The sequence below is a fragment of the Hylobates moloch genome, unplaced genomic scaffold, assembly GCF_009828535.3.
Source record: "Hylobates moloch isolate HMO894 unplaced genomic scaffold, HMol_V3 SCAFFOLD_19, whole genome shotgun sequence".
Classification (NCBI taxonomy): domain Eukaryota; kingdom Metazoa; phylum Chordata; class Mammalia; order Primates; family Hylobatidae; genus Hylobates; species Hylobates moloch.
In genome coordinates, this window is record NW_026652294.1 from 23,020,483 (window position 1) to 23,034,945 (window position 14,463).

At 47.4% G+C, this 14,463-nt stretch overlaps 1 protein-coding gene across 1 annotated transcript in view; it reads left to right on the forward strand.

Moving 5' to 3' along the window:
- MEI1 (meiotic double-stranded break formation protein 1) overlaps positions 1-14,463 on the forward strand; it is a 103,664-nt gene that overhangs the window by 74,261 nt on the left and 14,940 nt on the right. The window contains exons 20-24 of the mRNA XM_032138977.2: positions 1,060-1,335; positions 6,322-6,487; positions 9,223-9,327; positions 11,788-11,898; positions 12,192-12,352. Coding sequence (XP_031994868.1) covers positions 1,060-1,335; positions 6,322-6,487; positions 9,223-9,327; positions 11,788-11,898; positions 12,192-12,352 — 819 coding nt within the window. The remainder of the gene's footprint in view (positions 1-1,059; positions 1,336-6,321; positions 6,488-9,222; positions 9,328-11,787; positions 11,899-12,191; positions 12,353-14,463) is intronic.

Sequence of the window (14,463 nt, forward strand, 5' to 3'; positions counted from 1 at the left end):
CGGCTAATTTTGTATTTTTAGTAGAGACGGGGTTTCTCCATGTTGGCCAGGCTGGTCTCAAACTCCCGACCTCAGGTGATCCACCCACCACAGCCTCTCAAAGTGCTGGGATTACAGGCACGAGCCCTTGCGCCCAGCCTCATACTAAGAAATTTGAACATTGTTATGGGAATGCAGTGGGAAGAGGTAGGTTTGTGAGGAGTAAGAAATTATTCAACAAGGCCGGGCACGGTGGCTCACACCTGTAATCCCAGCACTTTAGGAGGCCAAGGCGGGCAGATCACCTGAGGTCAGGGGTTTGAAACCAGCCTGACCAACACGGAGGAACCCCATCTCTACTAAAAATACAAAATTAGCCGGGCATGGTGGCACATGCCTGTAATCCCAGCTACTCAGGAGGCTGAGGCAGGAGAATCACTTGAACCTGGGAGGCAGAGGTTGCGGTGAGCCGAGATCATGCCATTGCACTCCAGCCTGGGCGACAAGAGCGAAACTCTGTCTCAGGAAAAAAAAAAGAAATTATTCAACACATCTCCCCTTCACGCCTTCTGTGCCAGGCCCTATGCTAAGTGCACAGATTAATCTGCCACAGTCCCTACCCTCAAGCAGCTTTCAATCTAGTGTGGGAGGTAGACATGCACACTGACAATTACAACCCACTGTGGTACCATCATCAAGCTGGGTTTCTTGACCTCGGCAGTATTAACATTTTGTACCAGATCATTCTTTTGTGATAAGCTTTCCTGGCATTATAGGATATTTAGCAGCATCCCCACTCTCTCCCTACTAGATCCCAATAGCATTCCCCCAATCAAGATAGTAAAAAATGTCTCCAGACTTTACCAAATGTCCCATGGGAACAAAATCACCCCTAGTTGAGAACTTCTGTTATAAGGTTAAGTACAGTGGTATTTTCTCACTAAAGTGCCTTGGGATGAGCTAGCCAAGGTGTCCTGGAATACTGAGATGAGAGTACATTTTTCCTAGTCATCTCTTGGCCATGTTGGGGTCTCTTGGGTCCTCTGCAAGGTGTATTTACCTCCTTTCTTTTGCCTCCAGACTATGGTCAGTGCAATCAGAAAATTCCTAGAAGGCATCCCAGACCTGCAGCTAGTCTATACCCACCATCCGCTCCTGCTCAGGTTCTTTCTGTTGTATCCAGAGCTCATGAGTAGGTATGGGCACCGTGTCCTGGAACGTTGGTTCTTCTGGGAAGAGAACAGCTATGAGGAACTGGATGATGTCACCTCTGCTGGGCAGCCCGCCCTTCCTGCCAGCTTAGCAGTCCTGTTCCAGTTGCTCAGAAGCATCCCCAGTATCCTGCTCATCTTGCTGGTAGGCAACCACTCATTCATTTCTACATTCAGAAATGGTGGGCCTTCTCTCTCTGAGAGCCGGTTTACTGAGGTCGGGAGGCACCCACATCTGCTTCAGCCCACCTCCGGACTTATCACTATCTGCATGTGAGTTGAGGGGGCAGTAGTCTCTTCTACTTGTAGGTGCCTGGTTTCTGTAAATCCATACTCTTTCCTAAGTCTAATGGAAGTCTACCAACTGAGAGATGTGTGCCTCTCTTCCCCCCAGGGGATGACACTATAAAATGCAGATATTAGTCACCATCCCCTCTCACCTCCCTGTCATCTCTCAAGCAGATTCTGCTGACACAGGTTTAATGTTAAAGGAAGCCCATGGGGCATGTAGATGGAGATTTCTGATGGCAGAGGGACTCCTCTTTTTTGCCATGACTCACATGATAATATTATATGTGCATTACTTGCTCAGGCATACCTAGAATTGTCAGATGCCCCAATACATTTTTTTCTGGAGACAGAGTCTCACACTGTTGCCCAGGGTGCAGTGCAGTGGCATGATCTGGGCTCACTGCAACCTCCATCTCCCGGGTTCACGCAATTCTCCTGCCTCAGCCTCCCGAGTAGCTGGGACTACAGGCGCACGCCACCACACCTGGCTAATTTTTTTTTTTTTTTTTTTTTTGGAAATGGGGTTTCAACATGTTGCCCAGGCTGTCAATACTTTTTAGTGAAGTACATTACTGAAATTCCCATCAGGAATTAGATGGGTTAATTAGATTAGATAAGGTAAACTGCCTAGTGGCTGGCTTTAACTCCACTTTTTTTCCTTCCACTCAAGAAAGCACATTGAACAACAAATTAGATACCAAGGAGAGTAGCAGGGGACAAAACTAAGATACTAGATTTTCTTCACCAGATGAAATATTTGGGGTTCCTCACACATAGTAGGTACTTATAAATTATGACCCATTGAATTATGGGTCTAGACCAGTCTAAGTCTGTCAGGGATAGTAGTGACAATACAGTCATGCATTGCTTAATGATGGGGATACATTTTTAGAAACACAGTGTTAGGTGATTTTGTCATACCAACATCATGGAGTATACTTACAGACATCTAGATGGTCTAGCCTACTACACACCTAGGTATATGGGATGACCTGTTACTCCTAGGCTACAAACCTGTACAGCATGTTACTGTACTGAATATTGTAAACAAATGTAACACAGTGGCATTTATATATCTAAACATAGAAAAGATACAGCATGACTATATCTTATTTTTTTCTTTCTTTTTTTTTTTTTCTTGCTCTGTTGCCCAGGCTGGAGTGCAGTGGCAGGATCATGGTTCACGCAGCATCAATCTTCTGGGCTCAAGTGATCCTCCCGCCTTAGCCTCCCAAGTAACTAGAATTGGCTGGGTGTGGCGGCTCCTGCCTGTAATCCCAGTACTTTGGGAGGCCGAGCTGGGTGAATCACCTGAGGTCAGGAGTTCAAGACCAAGTAGCTGGAACTACAAGCATGTGCTACTGTGTCTGGCTAATTTTTATATTTTTTGTAGAGACAGTGTTTTATCATGTTGCCCAAGCTGGTCTCAAATTCCTGGGCTCCAGTGATCCTCCCACCATGGCCTCCCAAAGTGTTGGGATTATAGGCATAAACGACTGTGCCTGCCATTTTTTTCTTTTTAAATACATGAAACATAGGCTTAGAGAGATTTGCCCATGGTCCCAAGAGTTGGGAATCAAAATATTAAAACCCAGATTTGACTCCCTATCTATCAGTTGTTCTGTCTGAGGCTCTCTTTTTACTCAGTCTATTTATTCTCCCTGGGTTATCTCATTTACACCCATGGCTTTGTTTGCCTCCTGCCTGTATGGTGATGACTCAAATCCCTGCACCACCCCTGACCTCTCTCCTGAGCTCATACCCATGAAGTCAACCATCTATTTGACATTTCTGCCTAAAATGGAGCTCATTATCTCCTCTCCCAAATTCCCTTTCTCAGCCTGGGTCTTCCTAGAATGGAGGTCCCTCACTAACTGAAGGCTGTGCTAGGCCACTAACTTCACAGGATGTAAATATTAAAAGAAGCAAACCAAACAGAAATTGAATCTCAGGAGACACTTAGCATAGAGCTTAACAGAAAGGAGCTGCCTTCAAGATGAGTTGTTGCATAGAGGACTAGGAAGATAGAGGCTAATTTGAACTTCAGTTTCCTCCCACAGAAAATGGAGAAAACATGAGGGTAGATGAGATAGTACATAGGAACACTCTTGGTTTGCTTCACATAGTGGGCTGTCATTCACTAATCATTGACTCTACCTCTGAACCAGATAAAGTTCATCTCAGAGAAGCTAATTGAATTGCCCAAGATCATATAGTTAATAAGGGTCATGGCTATGACTAGAGCCCAAAGTGAGTAAGTTTTTCACTAACTTAGATCCTGGAGACATCAATGGTAAAAAAGAACAGCAAGGAGGCCGGGCGCGGTGGCTCACGCCTGTACTCCCAGCACTTTGGGAGGCTAAGGCGGGTGGACCACAAGGTCAGGAGTTCAAGACCAGCCTGGTCAACATGGTGAAACCCTGTCTCTGCTAAAAATACAAAAAATTAGCCAGGCATGGTGGCATGCGCCTGTAGTCCCAGCCACTCAGGAGGCTGAGGCAGAAGAATCGCTTGAACCCAGGAGGCGGAGGTTGCAGTGAGCCAAGATCGAGCCACTGCACTCCAGCCTGGGCAACAGAGCTAGACTTCATCTCAAAAAAACAAAAAAACAAACAAAAAAAAGAACAGCAAGGAACAACTTTGTTGTCTGTTCATATATATAATTCTTACCACTTCTCCCCAGCTTCTAGCCAGAGGAAGGAAAAAGAGTCTAAAAATTTGTGTTGATACCAATTTCTGTTTTTGATATGGGTAATTAACAGCTGAAAACAAAGCTGTTAATTGCCACTCTTATGAATGGGTGGTCTTTCATGTAGGTTTTTTAGATGTGAAGGGACAATGACATCACAGAAACTCTGTTTGTTTCCTCTTTGGCCAAGTTACGCTGGTCTGTCAAGTCCCAGAGAGTTCTGGACAGCAGAGACTACAGATTGGGTCATAGTTTTGCCCAGAGCCTTCCCACTGATCCATATAGTGGGGTCCTCACGTTCCTCTTCCTCCAGCATTCACCATAGCCACACAAAGCTGAGTAGCCCCTTCCTTTTATAACATTTTTACTCAGACTTCTGAGGGACATTCATTAACTCAGACTTCTGAGGGACCACCTCTGTGGCAGTGGGGCAGTGATGTGTTGGTGAAGGCACAAGACCAGGAAACTGGTTTGACTCTGGGCTCTATGACCTTTGGCAAATCATGCCCCTCCCTTCCCATCGGGCTTCAGCCTCATACTCTGTAAAGTAAAGGTATTGGAAAAAGTTATCTAGATTCTCTCTAGCCCCCCCATTCTGTGACCCTTTTCTTTTCAGAGATGTTTTCTGAGTCCCTACAAGGTGACAAAGATGAAGTAGACCTCATCACTTCCCTTCATTAACTCACAGTGCAGTCGAATTTACAACTTTATTACTTTCTTGATATGTAAACTGATTAACCTGCCCCAGTTTTCTCATTTGAAAAATTGGGGTGACACCTATATGGAAGAGTTATTGTAGAGGTATAAATAATGTATAAACAAATATACAGCTACTGTATAAACACAACATAGTACGTGACATTATTAGGCCCTGAGTGGTTGTTACTGATATATAGTTGTTTTTCCAGCAACTGCGGAGGTTTCTGAGAGCCAAACTTAGACATCCCTGTGACCCCATCCCTCTCCTTCTGCCCAGTGATCAGCACACCTGGGTTTGTCTGGCCAGATGCATTGTAGCCATATCTCTCTGTGTGTCAGTAGCTGTCCTCCCTGGAGAGGGAGTCTGTGTGACCTTGGATTCATAACCCTCAGTCCTAACTGGCCCAGCACATTAGCCTGTCCAAAGGAATTGGCTTCTTTGAGCTAGCAGGTGCCAGGAGCTATCAGTAGGGTAGCCTCTGGTGCAGCTTCTGACTGGATTTGTCTTTAACATATACTCATTAAAATAACCCTGAAAGCAAAATAAAAAGCATCTTCCCATCTTCTGAGCCTAAGGCCTTTATAGCTTGGGGCAGAGATAGCCAGATGCCTTGGTAGAGAAGGGGCCTGACCTGGTCCTCACTTGCCTTCCTGTGCACTGAATCTGTCCTAATTTATCCTCTCCCTGCCCAGTGACATCATGTCTCTCTCCTTCTTTCCTTCTTTAAGGCACACTCAGGTTCCCTGTCTTGAAAACAACCTCTTGACCCTAATCCTTCCATTTGCAGGAGGGAGGCATCCTGGAAAATAGAGCTTTGGGCTTGGAGTTAAGAGACTTGCATTCAAATTCTGTCTGTGCCACTGGCTTATATGGCCTCTAGCAAGTCACATAATCTCTCTGAGCCTGTTTTCTCCCGTTGAGGATGGATTGAATAGGATGGACCTATTCTTTTTTTTTTTTTTTTTGAGACAGAGTTTCGCTCTGTCGCCCAGGCTAGAGTGCAGTAGTGCGATCTTGGCTCACTGCAAGCTCTGCCTCCTGGGTTCATGCCATTCTCCTGTCTCAGCCTCCCTTGTAGCTGGGACTACAGGCACTTGCCACCATGCCCAGCTAATTTTTTTGTATTTTTAGTAAAGACGGGGTTTCACCCTGTTAGCCAGGATGGTCTCAATCTCCTGACCTCGTGATCCGCCTGCCTTGGCCTCCCAAAGTGCTGGGATTACATGCATGAGCCACCATGCACGGCCTATGATGGACCTATTCTAAGGGACGGTTTTGAGGTGTCAGTGCACCTAGAAGAGCTTTGGTACATAATAGGTGCTGAGTAAGTGACAGATTACCCAGTTTTTGTGACACCATAATTATGGGCCCTTTTCCTGCCCCTCGAAGCATTGTCACTTTTCCCCAACTGCAGTACCCTCTGATCTCTGGCTTTCTTCTCTCCTGCTCAGGACCTCATCTATTCCAGCCCAGTGGACACAGCTCACAAGGTACTGATTAGCCTGAGGACCTTCCTGAGGAGGAACGAGGATATCCAAGTGGGAGGTCTTATCCGAGGCCACTTCCTGCTGATCCTGCAGCGTCTGCTAGTGGAGCATGGGGCATCCCCATCAGGAGGTCAGTCTGCAGGTGCTGTGGGCACAATGTGACCTGAAAGCCAGTCGAGAATGGGTATCTCTACCCTTGTTAGGTCTGTTCCAGGAGACAGAATCAGGGTTTTATCTGAAAAAGAAAGGCCATTGTGGCATCAAGCTAAACTTCACCTCCTTTCTCTCACTGCAGAGTGGGCGTACAACATGCTTGGTGTGCTGTGTGTGTTTAACATGAGTGAATGTGTTTGATGTGTGCGTGCATATCCCCACCCTGTGCAGTGTGTGCTCAGTGTTGTTTGTCACAAGCATGGCAGCCCCCCGTGGGAAGAAGAAAGTGAGAAATCTGGAGGAGGCTGGAGCCAGCAGCAGTCCGCAGGGGCCGGGGAGGAAGGTGGATCTGTGATGTGCTGAAAGCTCCCAGTGAGATCCGGGGGAATAGTTTCCAAATCTGGAATGGTACTCACTGGAGTCAAGGAAGATTGATGTTTGGTACAGTATGGAGACACTGAAAATTTGGATTGGTTTATTTTATTGTATTTATTTATTTTATATTTTATGTATTTTATTATGATTTTATTTTATTTATTTATTTATTTATTTTATTTTATTTTGAGACGGAGTCTTGCTCATTCACCCAGGCTGGAGTGCAGTGGCGCAATCTCGGCTCACTGCAAGCTCTGCCTCCCGGGTTCACGCCATTCTTCGGCCTCAGCCTCTCCGAGTAGCCTGGACTACAGGCGCCCGCCACCGCGCCCGGCTAATTTTTTTTTTGTATTTTTAGTAGAGACGGGGTTTCACCGTGGTCTCGATCTCCTGACCTCGTGATCTGCCCGCCTCGGCCTCCCAAAGTGCTGGGATTACAAGCGTGAGCCACCGTGCCCGGCCTATTATTTTTGAGACCGTCTCACTCTGTCACCCATGCTGGAGTGCAGTGGCAAGATCTCTGTTCACTGCAACCTCCACTTTCTGGGTTCAAGCAATTCTTGTGCCTCAGCCTCCCAAGTAGCTGGGACTTACAGGCGTGTGCCACCACACTCAGCTAATTTTTTTGTATTTTCAGGAGAGACAGGGTTTCGCCATGTTGCCCAGGGTGGTCCCAAACCCCTGAGCTCAAGTGATCCGCCCACCTCAGCCTCCCAAAGTGCTTGGATTACAGGGGTGAGCCACTGTGCCCGGCTTAGTTCTTTTCTATTTTTAGAGAAGCTGAATTTAAAAAAAATTTTTTTTTTTTTTGAGACAGGGTCTCACTCTATCGTTCAGGCTGGAGTGCAGTGGCATGATCTCGGCTCACTGCAACCTTCACCTCCTGCATTCAAGTGATTATTCTGCCTCAGCCTCCCTAGTAGCTGGAATTACAGGCACGTGCCACCACGCCCAGCTAATTTTTTGTATTTTTAGTAGAGGTGGGGTTTCACTATATTGGCCAGGCTGGTCTGGAACTCCTGACCTCAAGTGATCCGCCTGCCTCAGCCTCCCAAAGTGCTTGGATTACAGGTGTGAGCTACCACACTCAGCCTAAAATTATATTTCTAAGCAAAGCGAGAGGCAATCTGTGGCTACCTGACAGAGGACTGAGGGTTTGGAAGTAGATTTAAAGGTGTCAAGAGGAGATGAGTTATTTCTTTTCAGGGAAGGACAAGCCATGTTTAGCTGATAATACTGGTTAAGAACCTTAAGATTTAGTGGAAACATAGTGGGAAGGCCATGGGCATTGGATTCAGATTTGGGTCTATTTGGGCCATAGACTGGGTGACTTATAAACAACAGGAATTTATTTCTCCCAGTTTTGGGGGCTGGGAAATCCAAAATCAAGGTACTGAAAGATTCAGTGTCTGGTGAAGGCCCACTTCCTGGTTCATAAATGGCTTTCTTCTTTCCTTCCTTCCCTCCTTCCTTCCTTCATTCCTTCCCTCCTTCCTTCCTTCCTTCCTTCCTTCCTTCCTTCCTTCCTTCCTTCCATCCATCCTTCTTTCTCCTTCTTCTTTCTTCTTCTTTTCTTCTTCTCCTCTTGTTCTTCTTCCTCTTTTCCTCCTCCTTCCCCTCATTCTCCCCTCCCTCCTCCTCCTTCCTTCCTTCTCCTCCTCCTCCTTTCTTCCTCCTTCTTCTCCCCTGCCCGCCACAGCCTTGACCTCCTAGGCTCAAGCAATCCCCCAACCTCAGACTCCTGAGTAGCTGGGGTTATAGGCATGTGCCAGCATGATGGCTTGTCTTCTTACTGTGTCCTCAAGTGGCAGAAGGGGTAAGGGAGGGAGCTCCTCACAGTTTCTTTCAAAAGGCCACTCATCCCATTCATGAAGATTCTGCCCTCATGATTCAGTCGTCTACTAAAGGCCTCACTTCCTAATACTATTACATTGGGGGTTAAGATTTCAACATGAATTTTGGAAGAACACAAACATTCAGACCACAGCGTCCTGCCACTTTCTGGCTGTGGGACCTTGGAGAAGTCACTCAGCCTCTCTGAGCCTCAATTTTGTAAGTGCAAAATAGGAATAACAATCCATGCTTCACATTTTTTTTAGTGGGATTAAATGAAATAATGAATTCCTGGTACCAACCTATGTCTGGTACTTAGTATATCAGTTACGCCTGTTCTGAATGAAGAAAGAAATAGGAGTAAATCCCAACAAAACACCTCACCCCTTAGGAAACAAAAAACTTTGAACCTGTTATTATGGGCCCTTAAAGCAGGGCAGGGTGTCTGACCTTCAGGTGATCTGAGCATCAGGCTTCCTGCCCACTCCTCCTTGTTCTTCACAGCGCCGGGGAACCTACCACTGTTGCTGAGCCTCCTCTCCCTGATGCAGCTCAGGAATGTGTCAGAGCAAGAACTGGACAGCGTGGCCATGAAGCTCCTTCACCAAGGTGCCCTGGCTGCTTGGGATAGTGCCCGAGGGCCCAGGGCTGGATGTGCAGTGGGTGCTCACTAAGTAGGCTGGTGTTCTTCTTTCTTCTACTCTTTCATCCCTTTGGAAGAAGCTAGTAGGTCAGTCTGTCCCTAGGGTTTTCTTGCTAAAGGACCTCTCAGGGCTTTCTCTGCTTGTTCTCTGGGAATGTTTGGGAGACACCCTACCTCTGCAAAAAATCAGCATTATGAGGCCAGGGGGGTGCTCATGCCTGTAATCCCAGCACTTTGGGTGTTTGAGGCAGGAGGATTGTTTGAAGCCAGGAGTTCAAGACCAGCCTGAGCAACATAGCAAGATCCTGCCTCTACAAATGGCTAGGCCTGGTGGCTCACGCCTATAATCCTAGCACTTTGGGAGGCTGAGGCAGCGTGTCGTTTGAGCTCAGGAGTTCAAGACCAGCCTTGGCAACATGGTGAAACCCTGTCTCTACAAAAAAAAATACAAATAATTAGCTGTGCGTGGTGATGCAGACCTATATATAGTCCCAGCTACTTGGAAAGGCCGAGGCGGGAGGATTGCTTGAGCCCAGGATGTCAAGGCTGCAGTGAGCTATGATCTCACCACTGCACCCAGCCTGGGCAATGGAGTGAGACCTCGTCTCTAAAACACAAATCTGTATGACAGGCACAAGCTCTAGAGTCAGGAAGGCCTGAGTTTGAATCTCAGCTTAGTCACTAGCAATCATCTAGTCTCTGTGAGTCTTAGGTTCCTCATAGGTAAAGTAGTAGTACTTTCCTAACCTAGGGTTAAGATAAGGAATACTTATCTAGTTGTTAAGATAAGGAATACTTATCTAGTTAGATAGAGAATGTCACACAGTGCTTGACACACAGTAGGCCTTCAACAGATGCTATCCATGCAGATTCCTTTTTTCCTGGCACAAGGTCAGCTCTCCACCTCATCCTAAATTGACTCAGATCTGATGATCCAGTTCACAGTTCTCCAGGCTTTTTTCTTACCCACACCCCAAACCTCCTCTGTTTCTCAACTCATGATGCTGCCATCACTTCATAGGCAGCACCTGCAGGAAGATTTGCTGAGGGAAGGTTGAAATGAATAGGAAAAATGATGTGTCTTCAGTGTCTGTGGACCCCCCAAGTCCTCTAGCTACAGGTGAAGATGGGGCTTCTTCCCTGCCTGGAGTCCAGTCCACCTCTGAGAACATCAGTGTCAGACTCAAAAAAAGGCCACTGGGGACACATTGCAGATGGCCTCAGCCTGGTGCCAGTCATTACCAGCCTGTCTGTGAGATCAAGGCTGACACTAAGCTAGGAGGGAGATCTGTGTGTGACAAACTCAGCCTTCAAAAGAGCCTCTGACAGGGAGTAACAGGCTGAAACCCACACATGAAATGTAATAGGACATTTACATATAATCCTTGAGCACTTCTATATGAGAACAGAGAGTAGAGGACTGTGGTTCAAGATGGAGGTACTGGTGTGGGAGGGAGCTGAGACCTGCTTGTCTGGGTGAGCACAGAAGTCAGGGTGTGATGTGGCTGCCAAAGAGTGAATGGAGCTGTAGGTAGGTTTCATATTAGGATGGGGATAGGCAGATGAGAAGTGGGAGTTCCCAAGAGTAAAGGGATATGTTCTATAGATATCTACAGTGTAATGTTACACTGATGAGGCCTGGGAGAATGCAGAAGCAGCATCTAATCTTGCCTTGAGAAGTTAAGGAAGGCTTCAAGGGGGAGATGAACTTTGAGCTGAATCTTTTTTTTTTTTTTTTTTTTTTGAGACAGGGTCTCACTCTGTCACCCAGGTTGAAGTATAATAGCATAACTGTTCACTGCAGCCTCTACCTCTCGGGCTCAGGTGATCCTTCCACCTCAGCCTCCCGAGTGGCTGGGACTACCAGCGTGTGCCACCATGCCCAGCTAATTTTTTGTATTTTTTTGTGGAGAGACGGGGTCTCACCACATTGCCCAGGTTAGTCTTGAACTCCTGGGCTCAAGCAATCTGCCTGCCTCTGCCTCCCAAAGTGCTGGGATTACAGGTGTAAGCCACTGCGCAGGCCTGAGCTGAATCTTGATTGCTGACGGGAACTAGAGGAGTTAGCTAAATGAAGTGATGTGAGAGAGGGGATGTGGCAAGTGCAGGGAACTGCACTTCATTCGACTGTTAAAGTTCCCTTGGGAAGGTGGTGACGATGTTCAAAGGATGGATCCCTTTGAAATCCTAAAGTCTTTCTGTGATGCGCAGCTGTAGGTTGCTTGCCTGATGTTTGTCTAGATGGAGGGTGTGAATGTGCCTTAAGGTTTGTCACTGTGTTTCTTTCCATTGGTTGTAATATCAGGGATACTTAGTTTGTGCTTGCTCCCCAAGACTGACATCTGAAATAGCCAGTTGCAGGCTACCACCTGTGACAAGTGTGAGTGTTGTGCGACAGGCCGCCTGGGGACTCTCATCTCTTGCAGTAAGCAAGCTGTGTGGGAAGTGCAGCCCCACTGACGTGGACATCCTGCAGCCCTCCTTCAACTTCCTGTATTGGAACCTTCATCAGACCACACCCAGCAGTCAGAAAAGAGGTGCAGGGGCCCGGGCTGGGACAGTGAAGAGCGCTGGGCAGTCTGTGGTCCTCTCTACCTCAACTTTTTCATCTTAAAAGAACAAATAGCGTTGTGTGTGTGGCTGGTGGTCATAAGATCCTTTCTGGCTCTAATAACCTGAGCTTCTGTTATGAAGCTGGGACCCTTAGAGCCTCAGGATGATCCTCTGTTTGTTTGTGAAGCCCCCATCAGGTGCTACTAAGCACCATGGTGGCACTTAGCTGAAGCTCCTCTGTAACTCCTGTGGGCCCTGCCCTGCCCACCCCCCGCAGCTGCGGCAGTGCTCCTGAGCAGCACGGGCCTGATGGAGCTTCTGGAGAAGATGCTGGCCCTCACCTTGGCAAAGGCAGATTCTCCCAGGACTGCACTCCTCTGCTCTGCCTGGCTGCTCACTGCCTCCTTCTCTGCCCAGCAGCACAAGGGCAGTTTGCAGGTTAGTCTTTAACTTCTGTGGCTTTGAGCCATGGGGTGGCACTCAAAGGAGTGTTGAAGATCCTGAGTTCTGGTCCCAGCTCTGGGGGCTTATTAGCTGTGTGACCTTGGCAAGGTATTTACCCTTTCTGAGCTCAGTTTCCTTACCTACAAAATGGGGAAAACATCTCAGGATTGTTGTGAGGTTGTTTTATATTAATCCACTTAACACATAAGGTTTACCTACACTCCAGGCTCTATTCTTGTCACAGAGGAATAAAAAATGAATACAGCATGTGTCCTACCCTTAGGGAACTTGTAGTCTTTAAGGATAAGATTGTACTCAGCAAAGATAGTGGGGAAAGGCATTCCAGGTAGAGAGAACAATATGAGCAAAGGCATGAAGCTGCACAAATTCAGGACATGCTCTGTATATTTGGGGAGTGGTGAGGTGCTCTGTGTGATGAGAAGGTGGGGAATGAATGGAGCAGAACAGACCAGACGGGGAGGCAGAAGCCAGCCTGCGACCTTGAAGTGCAGCATGGCAAGCTGTGGAATGCCACACATGGTTAACTGTCATTATTACTGTTTGAGAAGGTGATGCAGGGAAGAGAAGAGCAGTGGACTTATCCACAGAGCACCTCCTTCCCCTCAGCCCCTCCCTCTTGTAGGGCCTTGTCATCACAGTGCCCTGCATGAGCTCCTCTGTGGGCTACTTCTCATGGAAACCATCTGCTAGCCTCTGTGGTATCCGCACACTGTGCCCAATACTATGCCAATCTCGTGATGGGCACATAGAAGTGACATGAGTTTTAAACTTTGGCCTCTAGAGGGGCAACAAGCTGTGGCAAATCTTTGCTCTGGCAAATCCTGCAGGTTGTTGCCTGTGGTTGGTTTAGGACAGAAACCTTTCCTAATTTTCCGTGTGAGGCTGCTGGGCTGATTCAGCTGTCTGCAGTCACCTGCCTAGGAGAAAACTTTCATTTTGTCCTTGGCTCTGCCCTGGCCCTCAGCTCACACCTAGGCAATTACCTGCTCCTAGCTACCTCCAGTGCCCTAACTCAGGCCTGATCATTCGTCCTCCCCACTAATATGACCTAGTTACAATTTCCTGGCCACCCGCCTCTTCCCTCCTCTGCATGTCCTATCATTGCAGCCATAGTCTGTCCTCACACCCCTTCTGCCCAAGCTCCTTCAGCAGCCTTTTTGTCCTCTTCTAGGCCTGGCCCTCTGCAGCCTTACTTTCTGCCATTCCCACCCACCTTCCCTGTCCTCTGGCCAGGCATTTCTCCTTCTCCCAGTCAGCTGTGCTCCTTCACGTCGCCATACCTTTTTTTTTGTCTGTTTTGTTTATTATTAATAGACTTCATTTTTAGGACAGTTTTATATTTATAGAAAAATGGTGCAGGTAGTATAGAGAGTTCCCATATAACACCCCCCCCCCAACCCCCGACACACATACACAGAGTTCCCTGTTATTTTTTTCAGACAAAGTTTTGCTCTAGTTGCCCAGGCTGGAGTGCAATGGTGCGATCTTGGCTCACCGCAACCTCCCCCTCCTGGGTTCAAGTGATTCTCCTGCCTCAGCCTCCCTAGTAGCTGGGATTACAGGCATCCGCCACCGCACCCAGCTATTTTGTATTTTTAGTAGAGACAGGGTTTCTCCAAGTTGGTCAGGCTGGTCTTGAACTCCTGACCTCAGGTGATCTGCCCACCTCGGCATCCCGAAGTGCTGGGATTATAGGCATGAGCCACTGTGCCCGTCTTAATTTCATAGATGAAGAAAGTAAGGCATGCTGAGAGAGGTGCAGTAACTTGCCCAAGGCCATACAGCCGACAGGTAGCAAAGCCAGGATTTTATTTTATTTTTTTAAAGAAATGGAATCTGTCGTCCAGGCTGGAGTGCAGTGGCAGTATCCCAGCTCACTGCAGCCTTGGCCTCCCGTCTCAAGTGATTATCTCACCTCAGCCTCCTGAATAGCAAGAACTACAGACACATGCTACCGTGCCCAGCTAATGTTTTTGTATTTTCTTGTAGAGATGGGGTTTCTCCATGTTGTCCAGGCTGGTCTTGAACTCCTGGGCTCAACGAATCCTCTCACCTCAGCCACCCAAAGTGCTGGGATTACAGGT